This window comes from Mugil cephalus, chromosome 14, assembly GCF_022458985.1.
Source record: "Mugil cephalus isolate CIBA_MC_2020 chromosome 14, CIBA_Mcephalus_1.1, whole genome shotgun sequence".
NCBI classification, from domain to species: Eukaryota; Metazoa; Chordata; class Actinopteri; order Mugiliformes; family Mugilidae; genus Mugil; species Mugil cephalus.
Window position 1 is genome coordinate 9925881 of NC_061783.1, and position 21956 is coordinate 9947836.

The 21956-nt window shown below is 45.4% G+C and overlaps 1 protein-coding gene across 2 annotated transcripts in view; it reads left to right on the top strand.

The window, feature by feature from the left end:
* Positions 1-21956, top strand: part of LOC125020072 (calcium-binding mitochondrial carrier protein Aralar2) — a 44826-nt gene that overhangs the window by 13507 nt on the left and 9363 nt on the right. Inside the window, exons 6-14 of one of the 2 annotated variants that reach the window (XM_047605324.1) lie at positions 2961-3107; positions 5092-5224; positions 10006-10099; positions 11113-11197; positions 13149-13236; positions 14682-14840; positions 16482-16534; positions 16795-16875; positions 21346-21486. In XM_047605324.1, coding sequence (XP_047461280.1) covers positions 2961-3107; positions 5092-5224; positions 10006-10099; positions 11113-11197; positions 13149-13236; positions 14682-14840; positions 16482-16534; positions 16795-16875; positions 21346-21486 — 981 coding nt within the window. The remainder of the gene's footprint in view (positions 1-2960; positions 3108-5091; positions 5225-10005; positions 10100-11112; positions 11198-13148; positions 13237-14681; positions 14841-16481; positions 16535-16794; positions 16876-21345; positions 21487-21956) is intronic. The other variant, XM_047605325.1, reaches the window with a different exon arrangement.

A 21956-nucleotide genomic window follows, 5' to 3' on the forward strand; every position in this document is an offset into this window, starting at 1 on the left:
CTGAACGCGTTCCCATCCTTTATTTCCTCCACTTCCTGCCTTACATGCATGTGTTTATTGTGTTTTTTCTGCCATTGTAACCACGCCGCTGCCAGATGCTCACAAGATGGGATTATCGGGGAAAACGTTTGCGTCGCATATTTCTCACAAGGGCTCTCTCTGGCCAATTACTGTCTTGATGGAAGCCAGAGATTCTCACCAATTACATGCATTTTTCCCGTCTCACGCGTGGACCCCGGCCAAGGCTCGGCTCGCACTGTCAGCGTGCTGTTGTCTCTGGCAGTGGTTTTCGCCGAAGTCCAGAGAAGTGGCACATTGTGGCACGTCGGAGCTCGTATTAGAAAATTCTGGCGAGTGAAGGGCTCGAATTACATGGAGGGGACACCACATGTCCCACTTATTTGCTAAGCACTCCAAAAAGTGAATTGTTGGCATTGCTTTTAAAAGCCCCAATTATATGTTTGACTCTACCAAGAATCAGTGGGCAGCCCCTAACATCACTGGCACACATTTTAAATGGGCAGTTGCGCTTATGCTTCTCCTTGTAATAACTTTCGCCCGGTGCTGATGAGAAGCAGGAACCGGTGAAGAGGGAAAAAGTTCCACTCGTATCCATTGTTTGAGCGTCGAAGATGGGAGAGAGGAGAATCCCAGCCATTGAAAACAAACAGAGGTGGCTTGTCATGTGTTTTTCTTCTCATCCAAGGACAATTAAAGCGACTGCGAATGCCTCCGCAGTCTCTTTCTGGCTGCGTGGAGCCGCCAGCTTTATGTCTCCTGCCTCATTCTCTCCCCTCCCAAATAAAAACCATGCCCCAGAAACACTCATACAGTTGCAACAAGTTAAGGTTTTAGGAGGCTGAGACTATAAACTTCTCCATCCCCTGGACCACAGTTGTTTTGCTGCTCCGTGCGGTCGCCGTGTGGCTTTGCAGCGCTTCGGCTTGTCCGGAGGAGCGGGATCGAGCTCTCGCGTTTATCGTTCACAGATGGGCACAAACACACCGATAAATTTTCACCCCTGCGTCCAGATATTCCTTCTCACAAAACATTTCTTCACTTTCCTCTTTTTTTTTGTTTTTTTTTTTGTTTTGTTTTGACTTTAGATATTCAGCTCCCCTCCTCCCTTCCCTCCTCCCAGTTTATTTCGCAGCAAAGTGTTTTGACCTACTCACAACCGACCGGAGAAGTGAGTCACGACACTCGGGATGCTGACACCAAAATATCTCACCTTATTTACTTTGGAAGTGTTTACGCGTGTCAATCTCTCTTCATTTCCTTGCTTTCCGCCCGCTTGTGCGCTCGCCAGAGCCCCTGCTGTGCTCATAGGTGATACAGACACACGGCTGCTACGTTTGCTACGTTTTTTTTTTTTTTTTTTTTTTTTTGCAAATCTGGCTCTTTTGTTGTAATGTCTATTCTTACTCCCCTCCGGTCTCCACTCAGCTTTGTGTAAATGTCACTCTTCCCCAGTCGTTTCTCTTTGGCGCCTCGAATTTAGAGTTCGATCAGTTGTGCTGTCAGTGAAATATCACTCAAATTCAACACAACAATAAGTCATAGTCTCATAGGGTTTTGTGTTGTGGCAATAACACTTTTTTTTAGAGTCCCATTTAACAACAATAACATATGAATCAATCAATTGAATAACGCCACACATGTTTCGGATTTAATAAGTCCCCCTCCTGTGGTGCGTTTTGTCCAATATGTGTGGCTTGGGGGAAATAAAAGAAAGTCCATTCTTCTTGGACAAATTGGTAATTGCTAACTTACTTATTGTGCTAAAACTTGTAGTTACTTTAAGTTCCTGCGCACAGTTTAGTTTTTAACTCCACAATTTGACCTATTTCATCCCGTCTGCACTAAATCTGCTTGATATTTCAATCGGACGTTTCCTTTGTTTCCTTTACACCTTCGTAGATCTGCTGCTAATTGTTTTCTTTATCAGCTGAAATGCTGCTTCTTTGTTCATAACTTGTTCTTTTTTACATCAGAGAAAAATGAGAAAACCGCTCGGTATTGTTTGCGATGGTGCAAGGTGACTGACCAGAAGATTAATGCCACAGAAGCAAAAGGTAAACAACAGATGTTTACGTGTTAGAAGCCGTAAACGGTGATTGCGGTCAGTTTTGCTGGAATCGCGCTCATGTTTCCTAAAGGTGAGTCATTCGGGGCTTTGGGAATGTGTCAGAAACTGCATGTATAAAAATACGCCAGACACCATCGCGATTTTCTACTTGCCTAAAGGTCATTAAACACCGCAGCTGAGTCAAGGTCTGGGTTTCTGATCACGGCCGACTCCTCCCGTACTCTTTGCTTTGTTTCCGAGCTCCTCGCTGAAAGATGGAGGAAGCATCGATGGCAGCGGTTTGTTTACAGCCTCCCTCTGTAGACTTGTGGTTGCAGGTACTGATAATGGCTGCTAATTTCAAAGGCCTTGTGGGATCTGTCCCCACCGCAGCCTGCCGTTGTCCCCCTGGACCTTTTTGTGTGCATGAGCCAGAAGAGAGACAAAGTGAGCAGTCGGGGTGATTAGCCGTCTTGCCTGCGTGTGCATGTCCGTGTGTGTGTGTGTGTGTGTTTGTACGCTTCTCCCTCAAGTGGGTTTAATGCGGATTTCGGAAGGGTGTGAAAAGCCCAAGCGACGCCTCGCAGTAGGCAAAGCCGCTGATGGGAGAGGAGACGTGGTCGGGGCCTGGATTTAACACCGGCTCCCCGTAACCGAGAGGGGGAGACGGCACCGTGGGGGCCCATCAAAGCAAACGCTGTGTTTTTTAATGCATATGTGTTTATGTGTGTGGGTTTATGTGTTTTTTTTTTGTTTTTTTTAAATTTATGAAAGCAACTCAAATAGGTGTAGGACCCACATGTGTTCACAATAATCTGAACGCACTATACGAGCTAACATGGAGGCTCTCCCGCTGTCTCCTCTCCTCTCCCCTCCTCTCCCCTCCACGCAGGAGATGCAGCTGGAGCACGCGCGACAGGCTTTCATCCAGAGGGACCAAGCCCACAGCGGCTCCATCTCAGCGCTGGACTTCAGGGACATCATGGTTACCATCCGGCCGCACATGCTCACACCCTTCGTAGAGGAATGCCTCGTGGCGGTGGGTTTTTTGTTTGGTTTTGTTCTCCGCGGTTTTCTCATCTATTTGTTTTACTGTCATCCGCCCGAGCCAAAGTCGGGCCGGTTAAAAATAGCGAGCCGACGCCGGGAGCTACGATGCTCCGCGACTTGTTCTGTGCATCAGGTGTTGTTGCGGCTCCGCGCGATAAACGAAGTTTTATGGTCATTTAATGTCTTCGCGTGTATCTGGATTACTCACGTTCTAGTTATGCCGTGATATGTTCACATTTTTTATAGTCCGCTTTGAGATGATACAACACACATAACATAAACCAAGCGTTATTGCCACTATATAAACATCGCACTCATTTTGGGTGCGAGCCTAGCAGCCTAACATCACTGTATTCCCCATAAAAGAGGTAAAGTTCAGATCCTTTTCTTCTACGTCTCCTTTCTTCCCTGTTTTTCTCACACTCCCACCACTGAACATCTTTCCCTTTCCCTCTAGCCGTCTGTCTCATCCTTCCTCTTTACCTTTTCCGTTACCTCTCATCTGTCCGCTCTCTTCTTCCTCTCCTTTCATTTTTTTTTCTCCTTCTCTCTCATCTGCCCCTCTTTCTCTCTCTCTCTCCCGCCCTCCCCTCCCTCCCCCGTGTCTCTGTCTCTCTCCCAACATGTCATTAAGTCTAACCTCTCTGGCAGTGTCAAAGCCAAGCAGGCCAGCTGAATGGGGAGATAGAGACAGAGATAGATGGGGACTGGAGCTTTAAAGTCCATCATCTCTCCCCCGTGTTTTTGCGTGTGTTTGTGCGTTTTTGCACTCCCGTGCACGTGCGCTCTATTTGTTTTGAACCTCCAGATGTTTGTCTTTTTTTGTGTCTCCTCTTTTCTTTGCGCGCGTCAGTGTTATTGTTGCGCGCGTGTGCGCCTTGCGTCTGTGTCCGTGCCTTGCCCCGTTTCATAAACACCTTGTCGACTCTGTCATTTTCTCCGCTGTGTTTACCTCACCGACCAGACATCTTGGTGTGCTGTCAGTAAACTCCCGCACACTCAGGCGCACACATTGCAGAGCCCTCATAAACACTGCAGACACATTAGAGGCGGCATTATGGCGGAACACAAACAGGGGCGATGGTAAGCTTTATTTTGCTCACCAAACATGGGAAATGATCAGTGGCACACTGTTTTCACCAAAATATTGTTCTCCCCTTCCGTTCTCTCAAAGACTCTGTGTTGGATATCGTGGGAAGATCTGTGTCTATAGGCTCACAGATATGAACAGATACAAAAGTGCCTCTCTGTCAGGGCAGATTCATCCAAGCCAGAGCTTCCCTCCCTTGTCACAAGCACAGTGAGCCAGCAGGCTTTTCTGAACGTGTCTGTAAAGCAAACAGTGCCATCTAGTGAAAGGAAGCTCCACATTCCCCACTGGCTCAACTCTCAGCGCTGTAAAGAAACAGCATAGCCTAAAGCACATCTTAGTACTAGGACCTAAACAGGCATGAGAATTTGTTACACACTTGAGCACACACGCATCTGTACCTATACCTATGTATATATATGTTTCTAAACAGAAGGCTCCTCTAACAGTCTGGGAGCCTCGCTTGATAAAGATGCGAGCGTGGTTCACTGGGAAGAGTTTGCGGCCACTCAGGAATGTCCTCGAGAGCCCACCGTCTATTTTTAATCCGTTACCTTTTTTTTCTATTTTCTGTTCTTTTACAACTTCCTCCACCTCATAAAGAAACCTAATTAAACTCCGAGAGTGAGCATCGTGTGATGGAAAAAAGCGGTGGTTATAATGGGTTTACTTTTCCCTGTGGAGAAATGGTGGAGAGGAACATTCCTGATTAGCCACCGATCTTTGTCAAGATTTCCCCTCGACGTGTGATGCCTTCGGTTTGTTTCTTCCTTGCGCACACGCGTAACGATAAGGTCTCGATGCGTGGCTGTGTGGCATGTGCTTAAGTTTATGTGAGTTTTCGTTTTGTCCTGTTTAAGTGCCCCTCTCCTTCCTCGTCTAGGTTGTAGGGGCGTCCCATCACGTCAGCTTCTCCTACTTCAACGGCTTCAACTCGCTGCTCAACAACATGGAGCTGATTAGGAAGATCTACAGCACCCTGGCTGGCCACCGTCGAGATGTGGAAGTCACCAAAGGTACCAAAGGGATAAATAATGATAATACTAAAAAAAACTACACAAACTTATATTGACCCTGGTAGTGAAAAGCAGATGCAGTCACAAAACAAATTTAAGCGCACGCCGAATGTGGTCGCGTGTGCAAACTGATACTTACGCGCAGTAATCTGCTTTCCAAATAATGTATTTGCGTCTCCGTGTGTTGACAGAGGGGGAGGGTGGAAACTTGTTTTTGCTTGGTTTTCCTCCTTCCCGGTGGCATTTAAATGGGCACGCTGGATCCGACCCAGCACACGTACTGCAAACCCACAGTCCCTGATGGCGCTCGTCTTGTCTATTACACATCCTGGCACTAATCAAGACTTTCAGGTCTTCAAAAAGATCTGAACAAATATTGTCAAAATGATCCCCGCGCTTTAGAGCTTGTGGTGTGTCTAGATCGTTTAACCACCTAAAGTGCTGTTGTTAAATAGTTTGTCTTAGCCCCACTATTTAAACTGAAAAGATGCAGTTAAATAAGATAAGGTTTTATTTCTTTATCTGTCGAAACAGCAGCCTTTGTCTCATTCCGTCCGTATTTACTTCCTTATTACATTTCTCTGTCTTCCATGGTTAGTTCCTTTAAATCCTTATCTCCCTCACTTTCTTGCCCCACTTGCTGTCTCTCATTCCTTTCCTCAATACTTGGCAAGGAGCCTAGATGGCTCTCTCCGTCTCTCTCCCTTTCTCCATCTCTTATTTTTTTGCGACTCCGAGCTCTGGTAGTCTTTAAGAAAGCGTTCTGACCTTTCTCCGCATGTCCTCGGGGCCACTGGTGCAGCCTTGTGATGCTATCTGAAGCCTTATCAGGGGTGTGGACTTCACCCAACCCAGACCAAGAGTCCGCGCACTCAACAGGCTTGTTCCCACAAGGGGTACACCGAGCCCGGGCTTGGCTCGGCCCGCGGTGGCCCGCTGCCAGCCAGACCTCCACAGCCACCACCCACCCACTCTCCACTCCCTGAGTCATTACGGCCTCCTCAGGGACTTGCGAGCGCTCGGTTCCACGTACTACTGGCTGGCCCACAAATGCACCGTGCACGCACATCCACACGTATGCGTGTGTGTGTGTGTGTGTTTTGCAACGCGCTTTTTTCTCGTACGCGCGCAAAAGCGTTCAAATGCGTTCACACAGCCAAGCATGCGTAATAATCCTGATTGATTCCTTATGCGCGACAAGGCCACTGTTCTGCCTCGGAGACACTGTTGCAGAGTTTAACACCTACACAGAGCTCGGCGCGCGCACATGCACGCGGGGGTTTGTGAGCGCGGCTACGCGCGAAAGCCGTCACAGAATACACCTTTTATTGAGTCAGCAGTATCACATGGCAAATCCAGTTGTGTGCGTGCTGTAGTATTTACATTGATATATGTGGCGTCTTTATTGCCATGCTGCTCCAAGATTCACGGCCCCATAAATATAAGACCTGCTGATCGCTTGACTGAGATCCACTGACTTTTCTTCTAACATCATCATGAGTTAAATCAAACATCTCAACTATTATTGGATTAGCGACGTTTTTCCTTTAAACCTCGACAACTTGGAGTGAACCCTTGACTTGATAGTGAACGCGATGAATAAAACTTACTAAACAAGTTGATGTTAGCGCTGTTATCACAGATGTGCTACCACGCTGTAGTTGTAATCTAGTTATGATGTCACTGCCTTTTATATCCCCTTCTCGTTTCGTGTGTATGTTTGTGCGTATTCAGTCGTGCTGTTCGTGTTTTCAGAAAACATTTATATTGCACTTTGTGGCTGTTTTTCTTCAGTGCCATGCTGTTATTATTAATACTGAACTGACCTCCATTAGTTTGAGCTCATTAACAACAGCACTCTGGTTATTTTAAATGGGCGGTGGAAATAGTTTTATTTCTAATCTTTATCTGTTTAAATGCCGTGCGTAGTTAAGTGTCAATATGGAAATGTCAGCATCTGTTTCCAAACTGATTTTTATATCACTTGTTTCTTTTCTTTTTTTAAATCCTGTATAAGTTTGAATATTTGAAGCCATGTCTTTCGTGACTATCAAGTAACTGCGTGGTTGCAGGGCAGTAACTCTGCTTAACTGACCAGGTCACATGACTTTAGAAAGAGGCAGGTAAATATAACAGGTTTATAGAGGCAAGTCAGGTGTGTTTGTGCATAGTTGTGTGGCTCTACAGGTAGACAGGTTATCAGCCTTGTGATCTGTGATCTCCGCAGACAGAACTCTGTCTGTGTCTGAGTGTGTGTGTGAGAGAGAGTTTACTCTGTAAGTATGCTGTCTCACATGCTTGTGAGCATTACCTGTATGTGCCCATAGTTGTGTGTGTGTGTGTGTGTGTGTGTGTGCGTGTGTGCGAAAGAGAAAAAGAGAGCATGCCTCAGGGGTAAGCTGAGCCCTGACAGGGTGAATGGCTCCAGTGTAGGACGACTTTGTCACAACCCCAGCCTGCTGCTCTTTGAATAAAGCAGGTCAAACAATGCTGACTCCTCCACTGTAAGCCAGCCTACAGTCAACCTGTTCATTTTTCACCCAACAATAGGCCGGGTCTTGAGTTACGAAAGACTAAAGCTGCCTCAAAGAACTCTTGAAGTCCATAACTCTCCATGGCCATATTTTTTTTATTTTTTTTCTTCAACATGCTTTGACACTTTTTACATGTAGGTTACAACAAGTCACAGAGGGAAATTATTACTTGATTGACATACATTGGGGAAAAAAAAAGTCTGTCATAATTTTATTCTTATTCCTCAGCGTAGGTGTTCCTCTGCAGCGACAAGAGAAAGAGAAAAAAAAAACGGCGCTTTAACAAGGCTCAGCGTTCATCATCTAATTGCACATCCACCTCATTGTCGGATTTAGGAGAGGCAGCGCAGATGCTGTTCTAGTTGTGAGGCACACAACATGTTCGCCATTGTGTAAAGAAATCTCCTCCAGTCTTTTTACACCTGTCTCTGGGCTTTGGGATCCACCCATTCTGTCCCTTGTCTCCTGTTCTGTTTATAATGTTCTTCAACGAAAATCTAAGTCACAGCCAAAGGGTTGAGATTCAGTTTGAAGACATCTCAGTTGTATTTAGGTTCGCGAAATTATGTAATTGTGTTGGTTCCATCATGCATTACCTCTTCACACTTCAGGGCATCGATTAGGATCATTGACACTTTCACGTCTTAGGTCAGAAAAAAGGGTCGAGAGAGTTATGTCAAGTTGTTGTTGAAGGTATACTGGAACATGAGGTGTGTTTCATGCATAAGTTGAAAATGGAATAAAATATTCAGCTGCAAGAATATAACTGCATCAATCTCATATAATGTTGACACCCTGTGGTGTTTAACTATGTAGATAAATGCACACAAAAGAAAACGGAACTGAAACTTAAAGCGAGGCTTTCATCGATCTACCTGTCGTTTTCTCTTCTATGAATCTCTGAAAATTAGAAGCAACTCCTTAACATTTGAGTCAGTCATTGTGGACCTTCATGTGGAGGTTGCCAAAGGACACTGGAGGACGTGCACTCACTTGCCACTTCATTAGGTACACCTGTTCAATTGCTTGTAAACACAAATAGCTAATCAGCCTATCACATGGCTGCAATTCAGTGCATTTAGTCATGTAGAGGTGATCAGGACAACTTACTGAAGTTCCAACCGAGCATTAGATTGGGGAAGAAAGGGGATTTATGTGGCTTTGAACGTGGTATGGTTGTTGGTGCCAGACGGACTGGTCTAAGTATTTCAGAAACTGCTGATCTACTGGGATTTTAACTCAAAACCATCTCTAGGGTTTACAGAGAATGGTCTGAAAAAGAGAAAATATCCAGTGAGCTGGAGATGATGGAAAGGCAACAGTAACTCAAATAACCACTGGTTATTTGATGCACCAGAGAATGCATAATACCATTTCTGAACACACAACACGTCCAACCTTGAAGAAGATGGGCTACAGCAGCAGAAGACCACACCGGGCGCCACTCCTGTCAGATAAGAACAGGAAACTGAGACTACAGTTCACACAGGCTCACTGAAACTGGACAACAGGGGGGTGTGGGGGATATTTTCTTGGCACACTTTGGGCCCCTCAGTACAAACTGAGCATGGTTTAAATACTACCTGAGTATTGTTGCTGACCATGTCCATCCCTTTATGACCACAGTGTACCATCTACTGATGGCTACTTCCAGCAGGATAATGCACCATGTCACAAAGCTCATATCATCTCAAACTGGTTTCTTGAACATGACAGTGAGTTCACTGTCCTCCAATGGCCTCCACAGTCACCAGATCTCAATCCGATAGACAACCACCTTTGGGATGTGGTGGAACGGGAGATTCACATCATAAATGTGCAGCCGACAAATCTGCAGCAACTGTGTGATGCTGTCATGTCAATATGGACCAAAATCTCAGAGGAATGTTTCCAACATTTTGTTGACAGTATGCCCTGAAAAACTAAGGCAGTAGTGAAAACAAAAGGGGTTCTGACATAGTAAGGTGTACCTAATAAAGTGGCTGGTGAGTGCATACGAATCCCTTGTGGCCTAAGGATACTTCAGGATCACTCAAGTTCAGCTAGACTGAGAAGAAACACGTCCTGATTGCTGGAACTTAGAGCTTAGTTTGCTGCCAGCGTCACCTGGACGCACCCAGACATGTTGATATTTAAGATTTTAAGAAGTTTTAATTCTGCGTAGCAACAGTTATGTTGTTTATATCAGGTTTTAAAATGTTTGTGGTTTGTGATTGAAACTGATTCGGAGTCTCTCTTTCTTTACAGAGGAGTTCATTATTGCAGCTCAGAGGTTTGGCCAGGTGACCCCGATGGAGGTCGACATCCTCTATCAGCTGGCTGATCTGTCAGAGCCTCGTGGGTAAGACAGACATAGAAACTCATCAAGCTCCGTAAACACAACAGTGCATGGAGAAATGATGGTAAACATGCAAGCAACTGATTTATGAGGAACAGATCATTTAATTATTTTTTTTTAACAAGTGACAGAATTTCATACAGTTTTTTTTGTTGCAGCATTACAGAGAAATAGTATCTGACAGCTGAGTTGATAGTTTAGTCGTCTTGTATTTCCCCAGCCAGTCGGGGTGTTCTGTAAGACTATTCCAAACTTGCCCCCAAAGCTCAAGTGTAGCCCCAGGGTCCATACCTCAGAAAGACGAGCACTGTCTTAAACGTCTCTGCAATGGATCAAAAGAATCAGACACGTATCCGGTGCCAGAGAATCTTCTTTCAATCCAAACCCAATCCAAACTCCCATTTATCTGTGGCAAAAAAAAAAAAAAAAGAAAATCCAGTCTCTATGATCCGTGGCACAAAACAACTGTATATGTCTCACATTCCCCCACTTCCTTTGCGTCTGCCTCGCGGCCCGACCAGTACTCTCATAATTTCTAACCCCGGCCTGAGACACGACCTGATTATTATTTCTGGGCAATGGGATACTTTAATAGCCCTCTCCACTCCCCTTGATTGGAGATGTGAGAGATAATAGCCCCAATATTCAGAAGAGGTGGGGTGGGGGGGGAAATTTGGCTTTCCCAGTTCCCTGAGCCTGGGAATTCTGGGACTGTAAAATAGGTGCAATGGAAAGACACCCAGGGATTAAATATCTTTGTTGTACTTGGATGAAGGATTGAGTTGTCAGTTCCTATAAATTGGTTGTCAAACTCAGTCATGCCAAGCACAGCTCTGGATCCGTGAGCGCCACAGTGTTTTCACATGGAATGACGACAAAGTGTCTGTAAACTCTGAGAAACTTCAGACTGACAGGCTGCGCTCGCAAAGGTCACGGGCTACATGGATGAAATATTATAATCCTCTGAGAGACACTTGAAACTTCTCACTCTCTCCTGTCTCTTTCCCCCGCACCAGACGTGTTGGTTTAGTGGACATCGAGAAGATTGCTCCGCTGGAGGAAGGCGCCCTGCCCTACAACTTGGCCGAGGTCCAGAGACAGGTAGAGAATATGAAGACTTGTTGATGTGTTTGGTTTCCTCTTCCACACCGGCAGCTCCTTTCCCTCTCAATACATTCTTTTGGGCTGAATGTCACCGTGCACATGACTAAGATTGAAAAGGAAGGAAAAGAATCTCCCGTTCATATGGAAATAATCCCCCCAAAAACAAAACATCGCTTTGATTTGTGATTTTGGCCTGAATTGCACAATTAAGTCTTTTAGACATTGGTTTAGAAGAAATAAAAAAAATGCAGGAGACACTGAGCCAAATAAATGAAGTCAGGTATAAAGTGGAAAGCTTGGCCCCAAAGTGCCAGTCGGGCCAGAACTCTGTTCATTTTCAAAAGTTCATACCAAGGTTCCGACCAAGTTTTGTTCAAGTCACTTCCCATCATAGACTTGACCCGACGCAGACTTCCTTAAGAGAAAACACCACGAGACCTCTGCCTGACATGCGGTCTTAGACAAACACGCGCGAAAACCCCTCAAATCCTTGGAAATAAAGACAAACAGAGCCATCCTCGAGACCTAATGGAAGTCAAACGTGCTTCCAGTTGCATATACAGTAGTGGGCGGCTAACAAGAGCAATTTGTAACAAAGGGAAGTAAGTAGGACTTATGGACGGACAGACAGATGAGCAGAGGACTGTTTTCATTCTCTCTCTGTTTGGTCAGAGTTGTATTGCCTGGTGGGTTCCAGGGCTGCAAAGCTTGGCCAGGCCATATTGGAGCAGGCTGGGGCCGAAGGGGAGAAAGCAAAGGGGCCCAGCACTACACAGACGCCAGTCCCACCACAATGAGCCACTTTAGGCCCTTGTGGTTTGGGCTCAGGGGCTGGCTGCCAGCTAACTGGAGCTCGCTCTCCTCCATCTTTTGCTACTTCTCTCCATTCCTTTTTTTTAATTTTTTTTTTTTAATCTGCTTCTCTCTGTTCGCCTTTTCCGTCTTTATATTCTGTTAACTTGTTCCCTCTTTCTCCGTCTAACGTTCCCAACAAGGTTGCCAGGTTTAATCATTTTCCAGGCAGGCGCAGACGAGGAAGATGAAGTGGAGGGGGTTGTGTTATGGGAGCGAGGGGTCACTTTGACAGGTGGACCGGTTCTAGACCCCCGCCCTCCTCACACACACATGCACGCACACGCACGCACGCACAAACACAACACACACAGTCCTCTAGAAGTCAGGACTGGAATCCTGAATGGACAAGGCAACAGGTACTACAGGTGGACGGGATACTGTGACTGTGTATGAACGTCCACTTTGATTTTGTACATGTTATCCAGAGTATATAGATTTTTGAGAGACTTTTTATTAATTCATTTTAATTCAGGTGAGCAAACAATTGTCAGTAGTTGTTGGTTGTCATCAGATATTTAGTTTCAGGTGGAGACGGGCTGCACAGAAATAAATAGAAAGAAATATTTGTGCTTAAGTGTAAAGAGAAAAGTCTCATTTAATAAAAGCAATGCCTTAAATTGCCAGGAATGAAAATAATGATGTAACAAATTGATTCAGTTCTACATGTGTGACATTTGAGTTCGATGGTTGTGTCAAGCTTGAACCACTAATCAGCTTGAGTTGGATTTTGACTCGCGTTCCCCAATTATTTTCAGTGAACGAGTGGACAATTAAACAACTTATTGATTGGCACAAAATCTACTGATTTTATAATCACTTAATCGCTTAAGCTGTTTTTGTAGCTTTGTGGTCGGACAAAACTTCGGGACGCGGCAGATATTGGTCTGAGTTTGACCCTTGGGTTAATCACTAGATTAGAAGAGATTGAATGTGCTTATTTATTCCTATATTAGAGTGGCTTTCCATTTCCATTTTGAGCATTGTTTTAATATTGCTTGTGCGCCAGTGTTCATCATGTAACCGGCGGCCATAGACGACGAGGAGATGAGACGTCCCCACTAATCTGAAGTGTCCCTCTCTCCCTGTGTGCCAGCAGCAGTTGGGCAGCGACGGCTCCCGCCCGATCCTCGTCCAGGTGGCCGAGTCGGTCTACAGATTCACTCTTGGCTCAGTAGCAGGGGGTAAGAGTCACGCCCCATTGGCTCCCTGCATACCTTCACCCTACCACCCACTCATCACCCATCCACCTACCTGCTTGCCTGCCTGCCTACCTGCCCCCCCGCCCTGAGCTGTCCTCATGAGCAAAGGGTGAGAGGGAGAGAAGACAATGGCTCCTCTATTGCCCTTTCCCTTCCTTACAAGAGCAGCGGTCACTCCCCTGCTTAAAGAAAAGTGTTCCCAACCGTTCTTGTTCCCTGTCCTGTCTCACGACTCTCTGCCGTTCTTCTTTTTTTTTTTTTTTTTTTTTTTTTTAACCTGTGTGAGTGATCAGAAGACAAGGCAATGAGTCGGGGGTGAAGGGTGGTGCCTTGTGTTTGGCTCCAGACACCCCACTGTTCTTCTGCTCCTCCTCCTCCTCCTCCTCCCTTCCTTCATTCCTCTCTTCTCTTCTTCCTCCTCCTATCCCAAGGGAGACAGCTTAATAAGGAGGTATGGGTCTGCCATCTCTCCTTCTTTGTCTGTCTCTCTCTAATTAAGTCTGTCGCCTTGGGTCTGTCTTTTTTGTTTGTGTCCGCGTGACAAACCGAAGACAGTGCATCTCCAAACACAAGCAACGTCTTTCTAAACATTATTCCCTTAGACTTCCTTCCTTCCTTCCTGCTCCTGCCCCTCTGCCTCCTCTTCCTCCTTATCCTCCTCTTAAAGGGTTAGTTCGCCCAAATTGCGAAAGCTTCCTCATCCACCTCTGCTCTCTGGTAATTAGCAGTGCATGCGGTCTGAATGGAATGGAATTTTGTTTTCATTTCTCATGATGTTGTAAATGGCTGATGGACTCCATCTGCTCATGAGTGTGGCTTTTCATTTAAATAGTTATTTAGCAGAGTCTCGTGACCGGCCTTGATCCTTCGTGAATTTTGTTTGTTTCTCCCAAGCACGAGAAATTTGCGGCACGTTCTCTTAAATCACTTGTCCACTTAAGAGCGAATCTATTTGTGCAAGTGATTTTCGCTCGAGGCTCAGCGTCTCCTTCACTTTGATTATTTCACAGAACGTGCTGTCACGTTTGTTTCTGCTCAGCTATTGTGGTCCCCGTGAAAGCTGTTGTGCTTTTTGTGTTTGGTATCAAACAAATTCATAAACCTTTAGTTGCAATTAATCCTTCTTAGTAATTTCCGTGAATATGTTTTTAAAATTAAGGCTGTCTCACTATGATAAGTTAACAAGTTAGGTATTAAAAAAATATATAAAAATACAATATATTAAAGGCACAAGTAATATTGAGGCATCTTGTGTATGAGACATTTTCTAAAGATATGGTAGTGGTGGCACTTAGTCAACATCTTCTCCTGTGAACAGATGCTGGTTAAGCCAAGTCAAGGACAACAGTTGCATGGTTGTCCATTGAACAATAAATTGAAATGTAAACATGAGAAGAATCCCAGTAAACATGTTTTCCTCCCTGCAGCTGTCGGTGCCACCGCTGTGTACCCGATTGATCTGGTGAAGACCCGCATGCAGAACCAGAGGAGCAGCGGCTCTCTGGTGGGAGAGCTCATGTACAAGAGCAGCTTCGACTGCTTCAAGAAGGTGGTGCGCTACGAGGGCTTCTTCGGCCTTTACCGAGGTCAGAGTTGTGTCATTTTCACGATCTATGCATTTGATGCCGTCACGGTGTATTTGCGTTGTAATGGCCGTGCACGAGCTGATGTATAGTAGCTTTAACTTGATGGTAAACATTCACTGCGATGCATGTGTGGTATTATTTTCCATCGAGTCTAAAATTAAAACAAACTGAATTTTGCTTTCAGGAAAACAATACGTCGAATGCAGTCGAATCTGCAAAACAGGTTTTGTCAGAGCAGGGAGATGAAACGGGAGAGAAGCATTGAGTAGCAGTGACAAGAGAAGGGAAGCGAGAGGAGACGAGTAGAGAAGAGAAGAAAAGTGTAGGGTGGACAGGAGGGCGGTGTGAGTTCACCTCTCTGTTGACCTGTCTTCTTTGAAGTGATTACCGGCTGGCTGGGGACTTTCAGAGCAGGACAATGAACATCACACGCGAGGCCACATACCTTTAGGCCTGTGTCACGATGTAGCGCGTCTGCGCCTACACACTCATTCAAACACATTACAGACACGGAGGAGACGCGCAAGTATGTGGGCATGCGAGGGACTACTTGGGTATGCAGGTACGTGCATACCAGGGAAAGACGTCAGTAATGACTACCTGCCCCGTCCTCAGAAACTGCGGTTAGTGTGTCTGTCTGTGTCTGTATTGTTGGGGTCAGATTAAAGGAGGATTGAAAAGAAGTCCCCAGGAACGGCGGCGGGGCCTTTTTTTAAAATCCCACGATTTTGATTGACAGAACTGGGTTCCCGAGAGGAAACTTGAATGCTTGAATTTCTGTGGGAAACACAAAGGCTATCAAGAGTGAAGTGGCCCCACAGACACAGAGACAGAGACAGACAGGTCTGGCTCCAGATAGATGGCCAGACAGGTATCCTGGCAGCCGAACTGTAGTTATGTAACATAAGTTGAAAGTGCCTTACCTTCTGAAAGGAGAGTGTGGAGTTATCAGCGCAAAATTGCTTTTTGTAATGCGATCTCTCATAAGAGAAACCGCACAAGGGAAAAAAATATGAGCATCTTTTCACGGCTTTATTTATAGAGATCATTTTACCAAAATATATTTAGAGTAATTTTCTTTGAGGAGAGAAAACATGGAAGAGAGAAAATTTTTTTTGTTTGCTTTTTTTTACGAGGTCCTTTTGCCAAGTTCCAGATTACGCACGTGATTGTGCTTTTGCCGCCGTAGATTATTAACCGTGTGTGTGTTGCTTTGAAGAAACCCTCGAGTGTGTGCCGGGTAGGGGGCCAAGTTTCATTGTGCTCTGTTGTGATTATTTTGTTTATTTTTATCCGACTCTGGGTTGTAATTGAGGTCTGCGTAAACTTTTGGTTGGTTTATTTTATACTCTCTGCCCTTTTTTCCTATTCTGGGAAGCAGCTCGGCTCACTTCATCCTCTTTTTTACCCCTTCTTCCTCTCTCCCTCTCGTTGTTACTCTGATGTCCCCGCACTCCACATCAATAGATTTCATTAGCGTCTGGGGGATCGTGCACGGTCGGACGCATGCAGCGGGAAGCCACACTTGATGTGGAGTGTGGGGAAGTGGTGTATGTATATGTACGCATGTGTGTGTGTGAGAGTAGGGGTACCACAGCACTCTCTTCTTTTTCTAATCATCTTGTCGTTTCCTAATGATAGGTCTGGTACCACAGCTACTGGGTGTGGCGCCCGAGAAAGCCATAAAGCTCACAGTAAGTCGCTGTGTTAGGAAGCGTGCACTCACATGCATGTGCGTTCACACAGGCAAACATCCACCAGCTTCTGCCGCCGCTTAAGACTTGTGGATGGATTTTATTTTATCTGGTCGTACCTCACAAATAGATAGAGTTACATGTATATGTGTGTGCATTAAAATCAGCAAACTTACATGTCTACACAACCACAGAGATTGTTAGTGTGGCCCACTATGTTAAACATTTTAAGGTTTGTGCTGCGACTTTTCCGTCTCCAGGTGAACGACTTTGTGCGAGGAAAGACCAGACAGAGAGATGGTACAGTCCCTCTGCCTGCTGAGATCCTGGCCGGTGGATGTGTAAGTTTCACATTGTTACATTTCTCAACGGGGAACTTTGGTGGCTTCTTTGCACCTAAAGCGGAGAATGAAGTCAGTGGTAACGACCATCTATACCAGCAGAAAGAAAATATTAAAATCAGTCAGGGTCTATTTTCTTGCTTGTATGCAGTTGCACCAAGTGATGTTATTTAACGATACAAAGAATTGATTAATAAACACATTTTTGTGGATTACATCCATGGCTACACAAGGCAAGCAAAGCTCCTTTTAGCTTTTATATTGTGGTGTTTAACTGTATAAATGTAGCTGTGGAAAAGGGCTCCACGACATTATTGTGAGCCAATGATTTCCGTGCAACACTGTTGCCTGGTTAGGTTTTATCAAGTGTCAACCTCAGAGGATGGAAAACAAATCCAAACTCGAACAGTTTCGTGAACGGCCGCGTGAGACTCGCTCCAGGAGCAAACAAACATCCGTGTTTAAATGACATGTTTAAAACCTGGTTAAAAACTAATTTCCTAATTAATCACGACTGTATGAGGATCTTAATCATTTGTATTAATGCTCACAGTTCTGCATGATTAAGGTGTGTGGCCTGTTTAGAGACAGGTGGTTGCTGTACAGAGTCTGTTTGTCTAGGTGTCACCTCAGCTTCCCCATTTTTGAATTATCTGGGAATTAGGCCAAAGCCACTACACAGAAGTTCAAAGCTGCTGTTCAGGAAATATACGGGTGACGTCACTCAAAAACACAAAATGATATGCCACAGGAAACCCTAATGGAAACCCGATATAAGACTTTGCAGACTGTGTGTCATCACGTTGTCTGTTTTCATATGGTAATTGATTTGCTGTGATTTGGTTTGATCAGCCGCATAAACACATTTAAATATCACACCTCTTGAAGCAAAAGCTCTTTTCAGTTTCTCACGCACTCTCAGAACTTCCCTCACGGTGGCAAATAGCTTTCAAATTTTGGCCATACAGGACCTCTGTCTCCTTATTCATCATCCTGGCTCTTCACGCATCTCCTCACTGCGCTGACGTGTTTTCTGACTGCTGCTCCAGTGACAGTTGAGCAGACAGACACGGACTTGTTTGGAGGCCGGCAGCCGCTGTTTGTTGATGGAACCTGTAACGATCACACATGAAAGAGCCGGCACACACACACACACACACACACACACACAGCATACACGCTCGCACTAGTGTGTGATCGTGCAACAAGCTGAAGAGCATACAGGTGCACGCACGCACACACGCACACACGCACAGACTTTTCCGGGAGGAAACGATGATTGACAGCGGCCGCTACCTGAGCCCCTCCTCGACCAGTCTCTTACCTGCTCCCCTCCCATCATAGGTTTTGATCACTGAGCTGTCACGGCCCACCCCCCCCCAAACGCATGTATGCACACACACACACACACACACACACACACACCATGAGTGAGTCCTCCGAGCCTGGCAGCCTTAGCATGAGCAAATGAAAGAAGCTCTTTCACTCAACCCTCTTTTGATGCTGATCACTAAAGCAAAGTATTTCAGGATACACAAGTCATTATGGGTTTAGCTCCACTCGGGCACATTCAATTGACCTTATTAGTTCTGGTAATATGTCGCAGAAATGTTTCAGCGCAGTACATTTACTTACATTTTGCCGTGTGATAGACGGGAACGGAAAAAGTAGAGCGACTAAAGAAAAGTAACTGTACTCCAGAAAGGCTCCTCGCCGTCCTGGGTGTGAAACATAGTGGTTGGCTTTTTTTTTTTTTTTTTTTTATACAGCCCATATGGATTCAAAAGCAAAACCATAACAGAAAGGAGAGAAAGGAGAGGATAAATGTAGAGGAGTGCGGATGGATGGATTTTTCCTCTTTTCCTCCATGAGCCTTCATGACAGCTCCTTTCATCCTGGCTGAGGCCCCGGTGTTAGTGCTGGCACTGCACTCTGCCTGCCACTTTATCTTACACACACTCTCACACACACACACACACACACACACACACACACACATGTCCAACCCTCCAGGACCCTGTTTTAGCGAAGCTCCGGCCACAGCACATGAAACCTGTTTATATCATTTGGTATCTGTGAAAGTGTCGGTCTGGACCACAGTGTCAGCCTCAGATCCACAGCGTATGAAAAAAAAAAAGAAGAAAAGACAAAAAAAGAAAGCAAGAACAAGGATAAGCAGTGTTCTCCTTCTGCGAAATGGACTAGGCACATCTCAAAGTAACATATTAATCAGCTGTTATCTCTTTTAAATTTCCTCCCCACCTTTCCTCTCCCAGTCCTCCTCCCCCCTCCCTCTCCGAACCTGTGGCTCAGCATCATTAAGCAGTTTTGGCGCGGGTTGCCAGTTTCTAATGATTATTTGGTAAGAATGGCATGCTCCGTTTAGTGAGCTGGCTGGACTCTTATCTGGCAGTCGCTGGCCTGCGTTTCAAGACTTAAGTTACACAAAATACTTACTGGGTCACTGCTGAGAGTAGGAGGTGAGTCGAAGTATAGTAACACTTTGTTCAGACGCGTTGCAAATGAGCTCGCAGGTAATGAGTTTCTTATTCGGGGCCCGAATTATGAAAACTTTATCAGTGCATCTAGCACACGCACACCCAGCCGCGAATGAAAGCGTTATTGCCATTTATGGGTGGTGGTTAATGTTTTTTAGTTGCCGCTAATCTCCTATGTGACGTTAAGTGGCGAGCGGCTGGCGTGTGTGTTATTTGTGTTGGGTGGCGGAGCGGAGGGAGGTCCTCAAACTTTTACTAAGCTCTTTCTGCTGCGAACGCATGCACCGGGGAGCCGGGGGCTGCGATGCGTGCACGGGGTGCTGACGTCCCAGGTTTCCAAGGATCACCTTGCCTTGTAATTACCTGGGAATCATCAGAGAAACGCCGACGCTGTCACTCCGTAATCACAACCCTCAACCTCCCTGCCTCAGTCTCGACCTTCCCTTGCTTCTCTTGTTTTGACTGCTCCTCTCTGTCTCTCTCTCATTAGCTCCCTTGGTTTATTTCTCTGATTCTCTATGCTCTTTACCTTTATCCTGGGCGGTCGAAGAAGAAGTCACATAGGATTGTCGCTGCTCTTCTTTTATTTCTGAATCTTATGTTGCAGACATTGTCTGCTCATCCGCTCTGAACAGTTTTGTTGTTTACGCTACTAAAACTTGAAGTAAACAGCATCTCCTCCATCCAACCGGAGCAGCCAACACGGCCAATGGCCTCTTATTGCTTGTCCTATTAGCCATCGTGTAATTAACTAGGTTATTTCCATAAAGCGAGTTATAAAGGCTTAGCTGTGCGACGGAGCAGCTTTGGAGCTCGCTATTCTCGAAGGGAGGCTGTAGCCCACTATGCTCTGTGTTATTTAAAAAGCCGCCGCACACCTTCAATGAGACGATTATAATCTCTGTCTCTCCCTCCGCCCTCTCTTCTCTGAGGCAATAGCTCGAAACTGAGGGACTTTTAGCAAAAAGCTGCCTATGTTGCAGATTGGTGCCTGATGCCTTCCCGTAAGGCAAGAGACGGCAAGCACAATCCATCATTCATAGCGAGGCAAATGAAGGAGGGGGAGAAAGGGAGAGAAACAACAACAAACAGACCGGGCCTATTTAAGACAGAAATGGCACCATGGCAACCGATTGCTATCTAATTGCGATGTGCCGCCCTTTTTGCGTGTAGTTACAGTAACCACTGGCAACCGTGGCGAGACACAGACAATATTAGAAGATGAGAGAGATCGTTTGAGAGGAGGTCAAAGCAAGAAGCAGAGGGAGATAATGCTGGGAAGACGTTTGCGGGGAGAGAGTTTGTGAAACAATGGAAGGGAAATTTGAAATACAAGTCACAAGAAGGACACGTTCCAAATTTTGGGAATCCCGTCACGACCCCCGGGTCCGCATTTAACCGTCTGTCTTTCCGCAGCTCTGTCACAGATGCCACCTCTCGTGCTTAAAAAGCCCCGCTGACCAGAAAAGCCAAAAGAAACCAGTCTGAACTTGCTGCAGCCTTTGATAGCCTCCCCCTTTACAAGTACAGGTCTGGAGGATGATGTGAAGTGAGAGGTTAGGGAGAAAAAGAGAAGTCAAGAGTCCCCGCAGGGTCTGTGTGATGAAGACAAACAGCTGACAGACTCGCCTGGATCAGCTGGATTTCCTGACACTCTCCTCCTCTCCACAAGTTTGGATTTGAAGCTGGTTGCCGAGGCGGCAGCGCTGTTAAATCACATCACTTGTTGCAGCTGGAAACGAGCAGAGATAACAGGGACAATTAGTCTCTTGATTGTATCGTAATGTTTTTTAAACCAGTCAGTGAGATGAAATGAACACTTTCAGATTCTCACGTTCAGTACAGACACACGATAATAAAATGAGGATTTATGTGTGAGAATTAAAGCATTGAATTGAGGTATCCAGTGCTTTTTCTCTCTCCTTGAAGACACAAGACCATTCATTTCTGTCCTCTTTTTGTGTTCTTCCAGGCGGGGGGATCCCAGGTGATCTTCACCAACCCTCTGGAGATTGTAAAGATCCGTCTTCAGGTAGCAGGAGAGATCACCACGGGGCCGAGGGTCAGCGCTCTGTCCGTCATCAGGGACCTGGGCTTCTTCGGACTTTACAAGGTGGGAAACACTGCTGGGGTCAGAGGTGCACCAGGAGTTTATAGCTGATGTAGTTAAGATGTGCTATTTGTCTAAAGGCGCTGACGTGGAGCTGTTTTACTTTCATCCATTTTTTCTTCTACTACTTTTTTTCACCACAGAAATACTATTAAAATTTATTAAAATTAGTTTCAGACAAAAGGTGCACCACCGTGTGAGTGGTGTAGTGCTACAAATCAGTCGACAGATTGTAATATAAATTTTCTAACATGCTTTTTTGACCTTGTTTTCCATAATTTTTCTCTACCCGAGTTACACAATTCACTAAATTATAAAATTATACAAAAATGCACAGTTAAATTTTCACTGTTTTAACTTCCAGCTCATGTCAGGAGCCAAATCCATTGATTGCACATTGATGCAGTTAAAATATTTAAGCTTCATTACTTGGTTTAGTTGAACTCGCTCATGACAGCCATGTTGGAGCAGCA